Source organism: Pseudochaenichthys georgianus, chromosome 24 (assembly GCF_902827115.2).
Source record: "Pseudochaenichthys georgianus chromosome 24, fPseGeo1.2, whole genome shotgun sequence".
NCBI classification, from domain to species: Eukaryota; Metazoa; Chordata; class Actinopteri; order Perciformes; family Channichthyidae; genus Pseudochaenichthys; species Pseudochaenichthys georgianus.
This window is the reverse complement of record NC_047526.1, coordinates 17,487,042-17,504,154: the sequence shown is the minus strand read 5'-3', so window position 1 is coordinate 17,504,154 and position 17,113 is coordinate 17,487,042. Positions and strand designations below refer to the sequence as shown.

Below are 17,113 nucleotides of genomic sequence, written 5' to 3'. Positions count from 1 at the left end.
CTTCATGCTTCCAAAACGAGTTGAAGTAAAATATTTAAATATGAAAAACACATGAATATTAAGTAACTACACTTTAGTGATTCTTCATACATTTGAACCAAAATAAAACTTTGGAAAATGGGTTTTATCGGAGGACATCTGGTAAAAAACAAAAAAGACAACCTTGTAGTGTAAAGTGCATCTCTTGGCTTTCCCCGACTCTTCTGCATGCAATATGAGTAAAAGTGATATGAATTTATTTATATTCTCCAGGTTTTGTTACATATCCGGGGTTTGAATGTTGAAAGATGTTTTTTTAGTTGGGCGAACTGACTAACAAACACTTAAGGGTCTGACCTTGAGTTTCGACCTGGATAAAGCGTATGGAAACAACCCAATCAAGGCAATGCATGTTGGGTGAGGGGCTGCTGAGATTTGAAGTTGATGAGCGCAGCAGCAGCATGTTCTTCCTGCTGCACTCTGACATGACCACGGCACAGACTGTAAACACAGGACTTCCAGGTCTGGGCTCGTCCCCGGCCTCGGTTATATAAGCCTCTGAGGCTAGATAGACTCTGACTTGAAACACGTCCAAGGGACAAGCTGCTCCGGCCAACATTTGGGAGTGTACATGTTTGTTTGTTTGTTTGTTTGTTTGTTTGTTTGTGTGTATACTGTTCCAAAAAACAGGTTTACATAGTTATCTGGATTATAATGCTGCTAGAGGACATTCGGCAACCCAGTCATAAACAAGGACTGTAGCTGACTGTATCGCAGTAAAACGGCCTCTTGGAACAAGCCTCAGCCCTTGAGCGGTCGTCAAATGTAGCATATGCTAATATAAAATCCCTATTTGTAATATTCAGTATGTTGTTGGTGGTTCCCAACCTTTGAAGCTTCTGATCATTTAAAAATGAGGCCTCCATCACAGGCTTGACCTTAACATGTGTGATTTTCACTCCTAAAGGTGTTTTCTTAGTAAGCCTTGAGAAAAAGAAGCTGACATTAAGTATTTTGTTATTCCCATAATCTTGTGCTTCTGGTTTGTTTTATGAAATATATTTCATCCCTTTATCTTTATTTACACTTTTTCAAATCTCATTTTATTTGAGGGATTTTTGCTCTGCAAAAACGTAAAAGATATGTGAAAAGACCCCATTCAGTTTATTTAAAAACATGGTTCGTTGGGAATGAGGGTCAACGCTAAAACTATGTATTGCACCGTAGTCCTTTGTCTTTAACCCTATCATAGCCATCACAACACATTAAGAGTGGGTCATGAATACAATCAATATAAAAGCTTTACTAGTGTTCCTTGGCTGTGAATCACATGCCTTATATTATTTATTTGGGTATACATCAACTGTGATGCTGCCTGGGGATTAATGCATTTAGTTAGTCATAGCACCTTTAAGGCACAAACAAAACAAAGAGTTATTTATTTAACTTTTTTTATTGATGTTTGCAACTGAATAAAAGTTGGCACCATGAGCTTTAAAAAAAACAAACAGGTGTGCACTTTTGAAAAACACATCACAGGTGAATTGCAAACAAGTTTTCACCATGACAATTAGTGTTGTACCGTCTGTATGGGTAGGACAGAATCTGAACTGTGCAAATAAAAAAAGATGTTTACAGTAACAACAATTCATCATACAGATGTAGCATTACATTGCAAACATCAGGTCATGCTTCAGTAAAAAAAAAAAAGACCTCTTAATGTCATGCTTCCTTTTTTATTATCACTTAGTAGCATTCAAGTACACCAGATGGTCGTGTGAAGATAGATTTCACAACATTAAAAATGGTTGGACTGGCATGACATGTGACAAGCCTCAGTGTTGTGTGTGTGTATGTGTGTGACAAAGGGTACGAGCTACTGGGAGGCCAACACATAGGACACCACGGTCAGTGCCGCGGCCTCGATGGAGAACAGGTGGTGGTCTTCAACCTGTGGGCAGCTGTTCCTCATGAACTCGGCCAGGCGGAGCAGGTACTCCAGGTTGTGGCCCGACTTCCCCCTGCACACTGCGATCTGGACTCCGATCATCTCCGAGCTAGCCGGCCCCAGGTAGAGCGTGTTGTCTGCGGTGGCGATGTACACCAGTGCCTGAACTGAAGGCTGGTTCTCCCCCTCTGGGAAGAACTCCACCATCTTGGTGACATAGCCTCCGCGGACCCCCTCGCGCACATTCAGGTACTTCAAGGACTCCTCAACTTGAGAGCCTGTCACCTCGAATGCCACACCCCAGGTGCTCTCCTGTGAGAAGAGAAAAAACATTTATTATTTTTAAGGTTTATTTGTTATTATCAATTGGGAATAACACTGAATTTAAAAAGACTGGAAACGCCCATTCAAGAGGCAGTCGCGCTTTCCACTTACGTCATCATCTTCAATCAGCGTCACCACTCTTCCGGGCTGCAGAGAGAGAGAAATAAATGCGTCACGTCATGGGACAACGCCTGTGGCAAATGTTGAGTCAAGCACCAAATACACCAGCAGCAAGCAAGCCAACATCATATCATATAAGTGCCAAATTAAGTAAAGCAAACACATTAAGCATCTTACCAACTCGTCGTTCCCGCGGTGGAAGTTGTCTCCGTGCCAGAACCGTCTCTTGTAGCCTTGAATGTAGCCGACCTGGCTCCTCCTGTACTTGAAGTCAGGCTTCCACACCAGTGACCCGTACCCGAAGATCCACAGGCTGCTGGGCTTCCCGGTGGTGATGTCTTGAGGCTTCATTTTGTATTAGTGTTGACGATGAATCGATGGAATCAATTAATCTTTCAATTGATGTTGTTAGCTAAGCTGCCTAACTAGCTAGCGTTAGCTTCCTCCGGTCCAGGAGCAGTGGAACCGGTTGGCTCACAGGTATACCACGGACCGTATTTGAGCCCAACTGCTTGGCAGTTGCGACGATGGAGTTTCGCTCTTGATTTTGCCTTGCACTATGCATTGCCGTTGCATTAGAGATGCCGCATTATGCCTTAAAAATCCATGGCAGCCGCTTCGGCCTTTGAACCAATGGAAACTAATCAAAAATCGTTTCGGCCAGCTAGTTGGCCGGCCGGTAACGCTACCAATTTCAAGCTTACGAGCGAAAGTGTTAAGTTTTGATTTAGTGTTGTTCTTGTTAGAAACGCCTTGTAGCTTATCTTCTGGCAGCCGATAGCGGTGATTTGAATCCTATCTCCGATAACATAGCGCAGCGGCGCTTACATATTTATACAGTCCACAGTAGGTCGGCGAGTACAAGACACAGTTTTCGACCAATAATATTAAAGAGAGGCTCGTCCTCTTCAGCATTTTATCCAATCCGACTTCGGTGCGCTTGAAAAGGCGGGATTTGTAGCCAAACTGCTTACGCTATTGGCACAAATTTAACTTGAGCCGCAAACGTGTCTTTTAACCTGATTGGCCGATGAACTGTAATTCTATATGTCTCGAGTTATGATTGGTCGCCTGTGTAGTCACTCTCTGGCTGATGCAACTTCCAACATCATTTCAGGGCCATTGCAGCAACCAAGCAACATACCAAGACATTGCATCAGAATTGAGCTAAAGGAAGAAGAGGTCTATATATATTTAAGCTGTCTGTGGCTCTTTCCTGCTGTAACGATGCAAATTTCCCCTCTGTGGGACTAATAAAGGTATTCTGATTCTGATATAAGGTGATGTGTAGTTCATTACACAAACTGTGCCACCAAGAAATTAAAGAGAAAAATATAAGATGATATGTGAATTTATACATAAAAAAACATTGAATAAATCATAACCTGACGGTCCTGAGCTGAACACAATAGGATTGGAATTAACTCATCCTGTGATCAATACATTAATAAGCCCACTATATGGATGTTTACATTATCTAGAGCAGGTGAATAATCTAGTCCCACAATGTAAAGATCCAGATGCAAGACCAATGATGTCTTACCAAGTTACCACCACCACATTCATCCCAGCCATCTGGAACCTGGGAGTGAAAGTGGTGAAGAAATGTGCAAATGTGTAATTTGATGTTTTGTATATAATCACAGTTTCGTTTTTTGTTGATACTTCTAGTATGTAGGGTCAGTTTGACAGGTCACATGCAATTGGTAGGTTCACTAGGGCCAAAAGCTTATTCTTGCAGAATCATTCCAACTTTTTCAAGACAAAAATGCATCCGCTTTAATACAAATGATCCAACAACCATCCTTTTGTGACAGGCTAATAGATGATCTGAAACTATGTGTGTGGACAACCCATGTGCATTTCTAATACACAAAATACTTGGAAGACCTGATCATACAAAAAATGCCCAACCCTCCTGCAGGATCTCTTACAGCAGAGGCTCATCTGTGCTCAATAGATATATAGCCAGCTGTGTCTGCCTGAATACAAAGCCAGACAACTGTATCAGCTCTTCATTATTCTAAAGCACTGCATATCCAGGCCTTTAAGCATCTTTGTATCATGCAAAAGCTTCCATCTCATTATATATTGCCTTGCATGTCCATCGGGCCTACTGCTAGCCACGTATATGCAGGCTTTTCTGAGCAAGGCTTCACTGAGCCTTGGTTCAACTTGAAATATCGCTTAATTTACACGTTTCTCACTGTTTCTCCAAGTCACAGGTAAGGCAGGCCGAGCTGCATTTATCCCCCCTGCAGGGGTGAAGGGGGAGCTTGTTTTTTGAGTATGGTGTGTAAACAATCTATAGTATGTTAGGAGCTTGTGGCTTTTTAAGCTCAGCGGCATCTAAAAGTAGATCACAGAATGTGAACAGATTATATCAAAGTCCTTCAAGTACGTTTTTCTAAGTAACTGTCTCATGTCTTTTCAAATTCCAATTATAAAAAGCATATTATTCTTATTTGCTGCAGTTATATGATGTTGTTTTGAACATGAACATGAGTGTACTGTCTGGGGTTTTATTTTGGCATTTGCTCTGAACACCACCTGTGTGTTTCTTGTGTGTGGGTTTCTTACTGACACCTAGTGTTAATTAATGAGACGTGAACAAGTGTAGGGCAACGTTACACAGCACAGCATCATCACAGTATGATCTGCCCTCACATGCATGTTTTTGTACATGCCAGGAAAAGAAAAAGAAGTGACAAAGATTAGACAAAGCCAGAGCTAAGTATCAGTTTTGCACTTTTGCTTGTGATTTTGCATAATCTTTTTTGAAGTGTTATGAAGAGACACTTCCACATTCCTCAGATTTGAATATCAAATCAGTTTCCATCACAACATCCCAGATTTGCCCCTCTTCCTTTCTTCAGAATAAATAGTTGCTGATTAGCGTATTTGTCTGCATTCTCACATGTTTTGACGTTGTTTCCTGAAGTGCAGATTGAAGCAAGGCGATGCTGCGTGAGAAAAGCCGTTGGCCCTCGCCGGCATGTTCTGCGTTTTTTAATCAGGGAGGAAACAGGAACTGATGTCATCAGGTCACAAACAGGATGCTGTGATTATAACACAATGAAAATGCCTGGCCATGAGTACGGAGACCCAGAGGCCAAAGAGCAAAGTTCTAGCATGTGTTTGCCACTGCGAACGAGTGTGAAAGTCTGCATTAAGGTGTGATGATGGTGGGAAAGAAACTCTAACGATCGGGCTGGGTCATGTTACACACCAAAGCATCACAGGCTTTAACTGGGTGATTTATCACAGCGATAACATGTATGTTTTCTTTGTTTTAGCTGGGCCAGAAGAAACCCTTTTCCAAACTTGATTTTTCTTTTTACACACACAACTCCTTAGATGAGGATGCCTAGGTCAGGATGTGTGTGAGGGAAAGCCATCCAGATTCTCTGAGTGTTGATTGCTGATGATTAGGGGGTGTTGACTGTCGCAGGATTTCTGTTAATTGGAGGCAGGAGAGATTTGCATTTGATAATGAGGATGACACATTGCCTCAAAATGTATTTCCAGACACCCTAAATCTAGGGCTGGGAAATATGGAGGAAATACAATATCAAAAATAGTTCTGATGCAACACCTCGATATCGATATTGCAACAATGGTTGATGGTGCTTTTAACACGTATTTTACATTTTTGATAACAATGTGTAATTTGGTTATGGTAATGGTTAAAGGTAAACACTACTGCTAGAACAGTTAAGATCAGAAGATGGCATTGCTTTACTGTAATGAAGCCAGGAAAAGACACCTATTACAAAAATGAAAAGTGAATTCAAATACTAATGTAATACTGTAATAATATTGCAATGTTGGCCACTAACGTGAACACATTCTTAGCACAGATGACAGATCCATGCGTGACATCACTTAAACGTCAGAGGATGGTGGTTTATGAAGACTGTACGTAGCATTTTCCCAGACTGAGCAGATGGCTCTGATATAAGTCAACTTTCCCAAAAATCTCTTCATTTGTGTCCAGAGCCCCATCCTCAGTTTTGTCTGCAGGAGTGGGTGGTACAAAACCGGGGGGCATTGAAATATTGCTCTCAACCCTGGAGGGGAGGCCGGCAGTTGGGGAGCCTGTAAGTGCTCGAGTGTGTTTTTTTTATGGGAGGTGGTCTGTGTCATGCACACGGGGCGAGAGGCCTGGCATATGCTGCTGTTTTTATGGCACTACAGACCCCCCCCCCACGGCATCTGTTTGTGTGTGTGTGTGTGTGTGTGTGTGTGTGCGTGTGTGTGTGCGTGTGCGTGTGTGTGTGTGCATTACGAGGGGTGCAGGGTTGGGGGGGGGGGCGTTCCCCTTTGCCCTGCGCCTGGCTTTGTTTCGCCATTTCCAGCTTGAGGGGGTGGTATCCCTGGAAACGGATTTGAATTTCAAGCCAATTTAGGGCCGGAGAGAAACCGAGGGGTGGCAGCCAAAGGCGTTTCCAGGAATTACTCGAAGTACTGATGCTACAGTCAGGGGGGCTTCATATTTTATAGATAATGTCCGAAACATTCAATATGATGGGAGCAGCTGGATTTCATATTCATAAAGCTACTCACAAGTTTGACGGTTTGATTGAGCAATATGGGTTTGAATAATCTCATCTTAATACAAAATAAATACAAGACACAGACACATTCAATCGTCATTTGTACTCAATTTCATTGTTTAAAAACACCTCAAAAATAATTTCGTTTTCCACTTACTGACATCAAATCAAAAACAGTTTTCAAGAAGTTTTATTCTTCAGAAGTTTGGTCCTTATAAATATGCATTATATACAAAATAATATTATAAAACATATAAAGAGCAGTGTGTCATATTTAAATTAAACTCTGGAAACAATCGTTTAAAAAAATTACATTATTGGTTCTGTATTTTTGAAATGTATTATAGGCAGGCAGTGGTGTGACAGTCGTTGTTTGAGTCTCTTTTCTTCCTCAGGTGGGTTGCATAAAAAACATTTCTATGCAGACTTTTCCTTTCTCTTGGATCTTGCTGGCACAGCACTGACTATTGCGCTCCTGTGGTTTTCTCTTCAAATCCCCGTTGATTAGAAACTATTCCCCCCCCCCCCCCATTTTATGTTGTAGTGCAAATGATCCAAGGACAGACAAGGGCACAAATTGAGCGTTCAAACCCCCTCTTTTTGTTAAGGCTTCTAGTGAATTTGGGCTGCATACAATCTTCACCGCTGCATGGGAAAAGTCCATTTTCACGTTGATTGACAGTTGAAGATTAGTTTCAGACATTTATAACTCTCAGAGTTCGTGAGGTTGGATTGTGACAGCGGGTGAGTTCACTCGACCCCGAGTCTTGCATAGCAGGCGAAGCTGGCAGGAGTGAGTGTTTGTAAGGGCACCTTTTCTTTTTACTGATTGGTTGGCTGTCAAAGTCATCATGATTATCACACGAGGCCGGGGTCGGAGTGATCCACCCTCGCCTCCAGGATGGCCGAGATTATAAATTAATATTTCGCTGATGCTCTTCACACCTTGAGTAGACAGTCTTTTCTTCTCAGAGGTCCTTCACTGTACATGTTTTGCATACAAACACTCGGTCGACATAAGGTTTCCTCAGTTCTGAGCAGAGAGGTTTCCGCCCTCTCCAGTTCTCAAGTGTTCCAGAGCAGCAGTGGACATCTAAAACAATCTCCAGTCTCTTCTCAGCATTTGTAAACAATCCAGAATATTCTTTTTTTATTCTGCCTCGATTGTGTCTTTCTCCTTCGTTCCCTCACAGTTTATACCTTTAGGGGGTGGAAAAAAGAGATTTATTTAGTAACAGAGCAATGAAATAACCCGATAATGCTTCTCACTGCACCTTCTGAACTCTTAGAGGTCGTGTGCTCTGGTGCCAACCTTATATTTTCCTTGGACATCTTATAAATTCCACGAAAAAATTGCCTCAGCAGTTAAGCATAGCACCTTTGAGACCAAGCAGAGCCAAACATGTGTAAGGAATCAGTATAAGTTCGGACTTTAGGTCATCACATGGCCAAGATAAAGAATCGCCGGTTTAATTTACAGAAACCAATAATGCACTTTAAGGCTTCCCCCCAGCTGAGGACCAAATACCCAGAATAAACTCCTTATCCGCCGTCATAGATGTTGTTGCACTAGTGAGCGATGGTGCACACGGGACGACATGATGCATTTCAAATGGAAGATTTGCTGATGAAGATGTTTTTCTTTGTTGGCTTACCTCGGTCGCTATGACGCACTCCTTCCTCTCCTCCGCTATAACGAATACCGACTGGTACATGGAGTCTCTTGAGGAACATATCGTTGATATCCTACACTCTGGCTTTTCACTGCAAACACAAATCAAAAGTCTTTGTTAACGCAAACTAGAAGCACATGGCAGAGCTATGTAGAGGCAGAAAAAAGCAATTGTCTGAAACATATGTATAGACTTTGTGTAAATGACGAACAATGTGTTTACATGTGTGAAAATAACAGTTGGAGGCTTTCTGTGGGGTTCAAACATCTGAATTGAGGCAGTGCGTGAGAGCACCCATTAACAGTCATTAAACTCAGCAGGGCTGCAAATATACACCGCTGTATGAACACAATAAAAAGCAGACCTATGGAAATATCACACTGTATTAAAACACTTAACAATTTACTACAGAAAAAGTGTAAAAATGGTTCCTCTTACCTGTACATTCTACTCAAGGGCATTTTGTCTTCTAAACATTTCACATAAATAAGACTTTTATCCTCTCGCGACTTTTCGTCCTTGAACTCTTTCGATTTCGAGTTGTAAGAGTCCAAGTGATAGTTTTTATGGATAAAGTTCGATTTCTCCGAATCGCAGTCCACCTCCAGGCTCCTCTTCTGGTTGTTGTTCTTCAGCTGGCACTCTGGGATCAGGTTGTGTTTCTGACCGTTGGACAAGTTGTTCATGGTCTCCGTGTCGGCCCTCTCTCTCTGGGCCTGCCTGTGGATGTGTCTCAGAGCCAGGCCCACCATGCAGAGCAGCACCAGCAGCGCCACCAGTCCCACGGCCAGGGACACAGCCGCCCACTGGAAGCTGTCCTGACCCTCTTCCTCGGCCACCGGGGAGGTGACGGCGGCGAAGAACTCGCAGCGGGGTCCGGTGAACCCTGAGAGGCAGATGCAGGATGCTGGAGGCTTCCCTGGCCCGCCGCCCCCGGTGCAAAGTCCTCCGTTGAAGCAGGTTCGTAGGGAGCACTCATCCAAGATTCTCTCGCAGTTTCGCCCCCCGTAGCCCGCGGGACAGGTGCAGGTGTAGTCGTTGATGCGGTCTTGGCAGGTGCCGCTGTTGAGGCAGGGATTCCCGGCACACTCGTTGATGTTGATCTCGCAACGCTGGCCGATGAATCCCGCACGACAGCTACACATACGCGTGCCACCGTGGATCAGACACAGCCCACCTACACAAGAAGAAGAAAGGAGAGGTTACTATCAAGACAGAACATTGGTGACAAAATGAGAAAGAACACACAACTTTCCCAAGAGGGCTTTTCAGTTCACACAACTCAAATCCACAGTGTGACCAGAGCGCCGTGTATTGTTCTCCCAACACAGAGCAATCTCATAGTTTCCAAGAAGACAGAAATGGAGCCATGCTGGATATTTGTCCCCCCTTTCATCAACAACTGTGGCGACATTTACAAGCTGCTGCTCTGAGCTGCCAAGTGTTTATACGTGGGACAATAGACACTGAGTTCCCACCAATTCCTGTTGTTCAGCACTGCTTCTAGTTGCAGGACTTAGAAAAGAGGGGGGGGGGGGGGGGAAGAGCGAGGGGAAGTTCAGAAAGGGGAGGAAGACTGTACCATTAGCGCAGGGAAGCGACGTGCACTTGTCCACTCTCTTCTCGCAGTTGAGTCCGGTGTAGCCGCGGGGACACTCGCACTTGTAGCTTCGGCCATTGTCCGTCTGCCAGCAAAAGCCACTGTGGAAACACGGGGAGTCTGCGCACGTCAGAAGGCTGTGCTCACAGTGGGATCCCTCGAAACCTTGGGGACACGTGCACATGTAGCCACTTTCTAAATTCTGTGGAAAGTGAGAAAAGAAAGGAAAAGTTAAGCAATAATAATAATAATAATAATAATAATAATAGTAAGGGTTAATATATCACAATATAATGTATCCGTTTCCCACTCACTGTGCATATTGCTCCGTTCCTGCAGGGGTTGCTGTCACACTCCTGCATCTCCAGCTCACAGTTGACCCCTGTGAAACCTGGCAGGCAGGTACACGTATAGCTGCCCTGTCCCGTGTTCATACAGGTGGCGCCATTCACACATGGACGGTGATGGGTGCAGAAGTTCAGGTCTGGGGGGGGAGAAGAGTGTTTGTTTACAAGGAATCAAGAAACAAAAAACTATTTACAAAGCCATGAATGCACAAACCTAATTTACTAATGCTTTTATTCAAATGAAAACAGTGTAATATGATAACATCAGCAGCAGTGGTCCGTGTGTGTACCTTGGTCACATAATAGGCCTCCCCAGCCCTCCTGACAGTTGCACTGCCATGGCAGCTGGCAGGTGCCGTGCTTACAGGCCGGGTACTTCTTACACTCGTCACAGAACGTGCCCTGCCAGCCTTCTCTGCATCTGCAAAATGACAAACAAAGGTATTTGATTAATCACCTATTCCTCATATTGTAGATTCTATAATTGCAATGAATATAGTATCTAAAACTGGCCATTTTGATTCTAGTTAAACATACATGATGCTTAACAGCGCTGTCACGGATTAGCTGGAGATAGCATTAAGACATCAGCAGTCAATCCACCAACCAGACATTAATGGCTGCACCACAGTTGGTTACAGTCATTACATGCTGATGATATACATCCATTGCCACTTATAATACCACTTTTTTCCAAAGTCTTTTTATAAATGAGTCAAATCATGCATTAGCATTAATAGTTTTTTCCCAACCTCATTACATCACAACACATTTGTTATTGCAACAATATGAATGCAGCAACTACAGGACAAACAGTCATGAAGGTATATGCAGTGTATTAAGAATAAAGAACAATATTATAATAGCACAAAGGTAAAATATTGCTTTCAAGAATTCTGGCAGAAAGCCAGAAGTCTATATATTTTCTAGTTTCCCATGAATATCCGTTTCTCAGCACAGTTTGCAGTGAACCATGAGATTATGGGACTTAAGATGTACTTTTAAGGGTTTTTGCTGAGTGAGCATGGGTGCAGCTTTACATTGTTGGGTATCCGAAGGGTTTAACCTACATTTGATGATGGATTTATGTCTACAAAGAGGGCAGAATAGGATTCAGGGGGAATGTCTCACAGCCAGTGTGAGTCGATGTGTGAATTATCCTAAGCTGGTGAGTGAGACATGGTAGTGAAAAGAAAGGAACATGGGAAGCAGAGAAACCAGTCAGGACGCAGAGAGAACATGAGGGAAAATACTTTCTAGATTTTCTTGATTTAGTGAGCTTCAACATCTTTTTATAAATACATGACAGAAAAGCCCAAGAGATGACACTCTGACATAATTGCAGGAGACAGAGTTGCTGATACATGACAATGCACCTTATAATAATAGATTTTTTGAGAAACTCAACCAAACTGGATGTAATTTGCACTATTCCCATATATGTTCCTTCCTACACAACAGCCAACACCTATTTCAACACTTCATAATCATTCATACTTACACACACTCGCCAGGTTTGGAGCAGTTTCCATTCCTCTCGCTGCAGCCCTCCAGACAGATAGCTAAAGCAGAAGAAAAAATACAAATATGCAGTTATATATAAACGTACATGCTCTTTTCTCTTATACTCCCAGCATAACTGTTCCAGGTGATGCAACATAATATTAATTTCCCACCCCTCAAAAACACCAGTAAGGAGCACTATAGGCAGCATATTGGCCTTGTCAGAAGAATACTATGGATGTAAACCAACACTGTATGAGCCTCACACTCCTTAACAACCAAGGCCCTTTTCCTGAAATAGCCTGAAACTGTGACCTTACATGAAGTACGTGAGGCTTCATTGTATCTTAACTTTCCTTGGAGGCCTTATTTTGATCTAAACCTGTCCGCCACACCCCCAGCTGCTATGGGTAGAGGGTTTGTTTGTCCTCTTTTAAGTGTACAGGTCTGGCCTGACACTGATTCGCGGGACAACATAGCAGGCGACTGACGGTAAGCGGCCGGTTTAGTCCGGAGAACAGATGCTTGCTCTCAATAGCAGACAGCTGTCACTATTGTTGTTTGTGGTCTGCCAGAACCATATTTGCAGCTGCCACTACCGCGCGCCCAACAATGGAAGGGACTAAACATCGATGGCGCGTGGCGGATAATAATGCCGCGATTAACCTTGGCGCGTGCGGTCGCTCGAGCTCCTCCTATTACTGCCCGCGCACCCCTCTCCGTCTGCGGATTATGTTACCGGCCACGCGCTGTACAGTAGCCTACTTCATGAACAGATGTGATTATAAAAAAAACACAAACTCTCTGTATTATTTGAAGAGGACGTCTTTTTAGACACAACCTGTAAAGAAACGTCAGGTAAATGCACACCTGTGCATTTTTTGAATAGTGTCAATAAGGAAGTAAGCAAGGAAGTGACCCTTCACAGCTGTGCTCATTAACCTTTTGTTTCCGGTTTAATTAGGAATATTTGGACCACTACTGCTTGCATATGCTTGTTTAAACTGTACAATGTGCTTTACTGTGCTTAAAAACGGCGTTTTGTCAACCGCCTAAAGGCCTAGTAATGCCCAGGCTTGTTTAAATTGATGTATGGGAGTGTGAGTTAGAGGGGAAATTATAGCGTCTGAAAGATGCCCAATCCATCTTTCTCGTGTATATTTTCTGTAGTCACCGACGATTGATGTGTCTGTAATTGCAACACGTGAGCCCATCTGGTTAAAATTTGGCGCCACAGTCAAAATGGCACATGCCAATTTCTCTTTCACCACTGAATGACATGGATGACAGTTCCGCTGTCACCCATGGCCACACATCCAGCACATGGTAACTATTACTCTCACAGTGCCTCCTTCCATCCACTCTTTGATTAATTTGTTTTGATGAAAAGGGCCCTTGGTATTGTGGAGCCAAATGGCATCAGGCCTCCTCAGACTCATTCAGAGCTGTCCAAAACATGGGAGTGTTGCTATATGATTTGGCCAAGTGGGTTAGCACAAGTACAATGTGCCTGTTGTCATGCAAAGCCGCCTTTCCCTCAGCCCATATTCAATTAGTATTCACAAACCCACAGCCAATTACATATCAGAATGATATAACTGCGAATTATATAAGGCGTACTACACCAAAATTGTCCCATATCATTACGTCATGTCTTGTTATAGCACTCAGCGTCTTGTGGCCTTAATGATGATGACCTTTGGGTTATCTTACAGCTAAATAACTACTGACATCTGTATCTGGTGCACGCTCACATCTTTTCTCCCTCCAGGGCCAAAGCCATGACGATGAAGGGCAAAGGTCAAACACAATCAGGAATTCTTGAAAACAAGTATTTTAAGGTAAGGACTGTCTACCAAATCCTACAAAGAGTTCTCATCAAACCACAGGTTGAAACAGATTTCACTTTAAGTCATTTGCAAACATCTGGAAGACCTTCTGGTGTTCAGTAAAATACACAGAAACGGGCTCCGAGCAACACTGAACAACAAAACTCTGGTGTCAACTAACATAAAATAGAGCAAGCCCAGACTGCAGATATACAGTAATTCACATGTTGTAGATTGCTTACGTTCTTCGCAGTATTTCCCCTTCCAGCCAGGCAGACAGGATAACTGCCCGTCGCGGTTGCAGGTGTAGTGGCCAAATCGGTCGTCCCTGGGCGAGCATTTTTTGGAACAACTTTCTCCATAGTAACTTTCGCTGCAGATGAATCGGTAGGAATATCTTAGCTCGGTCTGCTTTTCAGTCTGCATGTTTTGAGACCAATCAGTTCCTACTCCCATTTGTCTTTGGATGGCAATAAAGCTTATCAAGAATTCAGGGTTGTTGGTATCTGAAGAGGGGGGAAAAGAGAAGAAAGTCAGGATACATGTAGGGTGGTATAATAACCTGTTTAATTCTTGGAAGGATTGTGGTTTTATGTCAAGAGATGCCTCATAGCTTCTGGGTTCAAATGTCATCCGCTTTCGCTTTTATAATCTGCCCAGTACCAAGCTGCATCCCTTATCAAATCCCATACAGCCTAAATGAAAGATAAACTCTTTCTTTCTTTCCATCAGCAAAAACATTCCCAGGCTCAGTCCCCTCTTCCAAAGGGCGGAACAGAGTAAGGTGTAAAATACAGGAAGATGTAGTCAGGGGCTTTTGGCAGGCACTGCATATTCTCACTAAAGCCCACAGCTCTTTCCCACGACCAAAATAAACCAGAGGAAGTTCAATTGTATTGGGTATAAGAATGAAAAAGGTGTTCTGAAGTTCATAACAAAGGAGTGAATAGGCATGAAAATGTGTGAAATTATGAACAATTAACGGGAGGGAAATGCTGAGTGACTGAGATGTATTTAATATTTGTGAATGTATTTGATGAAAAATGGTAAACTATATAGGGACTCATATGTTAAATGTACTGACAGAGCTCCCTCCTGTGGTTAAAAAAAAACGTTGCACTTACCTACAGGTAGATTTCCATAAGGTGAATGCCAGGCTTCAATTATTAATGAAAAGGACCCCTAAGGAGAAAACACATGCAGATGATTAATATCCATTCTAGATTCTTTATGACTTTTTCCAATCAAAAATATCTAAAAATGTCAAAAGAAAAGCTTTATTTTTTATATTCTGTTTCACAGACTGTTGATTGTTGAACATATATTACACTAAATGTGCTTCAATGATGATTGGATGGCATTTTGGATTTTGAAATAAACCATTGGCAGTCAAATCTGTTTGTCAACAGTGTTACCTAATAAATGGATTATGATCTGACCAATAACTGGTACGCTCCCAAAATGCAAGGCAGCTCCCTGAAACAACATAAAGGCGCTCGCTGTAATAACAACTAATAAATTGCTTCTGCAGGCTCTTACCGGCCATCCAAAGGTGAACGGTATCCGAATCGGTTTAGGTAAAGTGCCACTGTCCTTGGCGCTGAAAGAGTTTGTCCCCAGCACCGCTGTCATTGTACTTCCAAAGATGCAGTCACCTGGCGAGACCACAGCCTGATAGTTCTTCAAGCAAATTCTGAAATAAGTCCTGCAGTTGGGTTTGCATGCATTCCCGTTTGCCAGCAAACCTTTGTGGTTTTTAAATTCGTGCAGTTCGAGCTCAAAAACACCGGATCCAAATACCTAAAAGAGAAGGGGAATATGATTTAAGGAAAAAGGTTGGTGCGATTACATATTGCTTATTTTTTGAAAAATAAATAAAAAAAGTGGCTCTCCATGTGTTAACGCCGAGGAGATGTGGAGATGTGTTATCATCCTTCATACCTGTGATATCAACGTGGTGCTGAATGCGATGGTAAAGGTGAACCAGGCTGCCATCCTTCTCGCTTCTCCAGGGCAGCCGTGTCACCAGCCAATAAAGCAGCAACACCTTCCTATTCCAAAGTATTTACACCAAGGTAAACAGATGGAAAAATTCAAATCTAAAACACGTATAAATCCTTCTTCACTCCCAGGGAGTTCTCCCGTAGCTCCTTGTTGGCGTGCGTCAAAAGCGTCCAGAGAAAGCGTTTCCAAGTTATCCAAAGGTGAGGGAAGAGCAAATATCCACACAGCCGTGCTTCTTTCTGTCAGCAGACGTCTCCTCCTTGCGTGATACTGTACTCCACAATGGTCCCTCCGCTGTGCGCTTGTTTTGGTGCTGAACTTGGGTGCGTCAGTGTGCCACGGATGTTCACCACTCGTCTTATTACTCGTGAATGAAGGGTAGTGTGTCCCCTCCTCGATATATAGACTTGCACTGCGCTGCTCATTACATAAACTGTCAATCACTCCACAAGCCACCGCCCACTCCACATATTCAACCCCCTTCCCTTCCAACCCAACAACAATTATCCAGATTTAATACCCACTGGCACTGCGCTGACTGACCACCATGATACTGGGCGGTTATTAACAAGCCCCTAACATCTGTTGACGTATTTTTAGCGTACAATGCGCCAGGATTCACATTTGCACATCACGGACAGTGGGTGAGGACAATGAAGGGGAGCCGAAATCTCGAGAATAGAAATCAGGAATTCAATTACTGTCTTCCTCCTTGCACCCTTTTGCCATTGGTTTCACTCAATTGCACACCTAATTGGCCCTCACACTGCAGCGTGCGCACTATTTCCTCTCAGACCCTTCACTCTATGGGGTCATAGTGACTATTCCCCGGGCTTTATCACTATTATACTAGAAATGTTTATGCTGGAAACACTTTATTCTTCTATTCTTTTTTGTGACATTTAGAAGCAAAACAGACCCTATGCCTTAACCAATTACACTGTGCTGGCCTAATATACTCATATATATTATATTTGTTTATTAAATAAACCTACAATATGTGTCGTTTTACACAAATGAATTAACTCCAATACAATTATACACGTTTCCTTTTACGCACGGCAAAGTGTGTTTTATCTTGTTGGCGGCGCGTGCTTCTTCATGCCCACCCATGCGTTTTACAGTTTAGAGGCAGCGTGCCTCCTATTGTTGCGACGCGTGTCCCTCTTTCGCCCTCATGCGGGTGTAATGTGCGGGACGGCCGGGAGACATAACTATTCAGCTGTATGC

The 17,113-nt window shown here is 43.0% G+C and overlaps 2 protein-coding genes across 2 annotated transcripts; both read right to left on the bottom strand.

Moving 5' to 3' along the window:
* Positions 1-1,413: 1,413 nt before the first annotated feature.
* chac1 (ChaC, cation transport regulator homolog 1 (E. coli)) lies at positions 1,414-3,217 on the bottom strand. Its single transcript, XM_034075914.2, has 3 exons — positions 2,549-3,217; positions 2,363-2,398; positions 1,414-2,239 (listed from the first exon to the last, which is right to left on the bottom strand). Exons 1-3 carry the CDS (start codon positions 2,720-2,722, stop codon positions 1,856-1,858), a joined length of 594 nt encoding a protein of 197 aa, XP_033931805.1. The 5' UTR covers positions 2,723-3,217; the 3' UTR covers positions 1,414-1,855.
* Positions 3,218-7,101: 3,884 nt separating this feature from the next.
* dll4 (delta-like 4 (Drosophila)) lies at positions 7,102-16,233 on the bottom strand. The gene is made up of 11 exons (XM_034076653.2): positions 15,821-16,233; positions 15,419-15,679; positions 15,004-15,061; positions 14,122-14,385; positions 12,049-12,109; positions 10,838-10,968; positions 10,515-10,684; positions 10,183-10,402; positions 9,039-9,777; positions 8,583-8,691; positions 7,102-8,127 (listed from the first exon to the last, which is right to left on the bottom strand). The coding sequence occupies exons 1-11, from the start codon at positions 15,872-15,874 to the stop codon at positions 8,122-8,124; spliced, it is 2,073 nt and encodes a 690-aa protein (XP_033932544.1). The 5' UTR covers positions 15,875-16,233; the 3' UTR covers positions 7,102-8,121.
* Positions 16,234-17,113: the final 880 nt, after the last annotated feature.

Coding starts and splice junctions, on each gene's coding strand:
- chac1 (XM_034075914.2), bottom strand. CDS start 2,722: ATGAAGCCTCAAGACATCACCACCGGGAAGCCCAGCAGCCTGTGGATC. Junction 2,399..2,548: donor ACCGCGGGAACGACGAGTTG/GTAAGATGCTTA, acceptor CTCTCTCTGCAG/CCCGGAAGAGTGGTGACGCT. Junction 2,240..2,362: donor CGCTGATTGAAGATGATGAC/GTAAGTGGAAAG, acceptor CTCTTCTCACAG/GAGAGCACCTGGGGTGTGGC.
- dll4 (XM_034076653.2), bottom strand. CDS start 15,874: ATGGCAGCCTGGTTCACCTTTACCATCGCATTCAGCACCACGTTGATA. Junction 10,403..10,514: donor GGAACGGAGCAATATGCACA/GTGAGTGGGAAA, acceptor CACTTTCCACAG/AATTTAGAAAGTGGCTACAT. Junction 9,778..10,182: donor GTCGCTTCCCTGCGCTAATG/GTACAGTCTTCC, acceptor CTTCTTGTGTAG/GTGGGCTGTGTCTGATCCAC.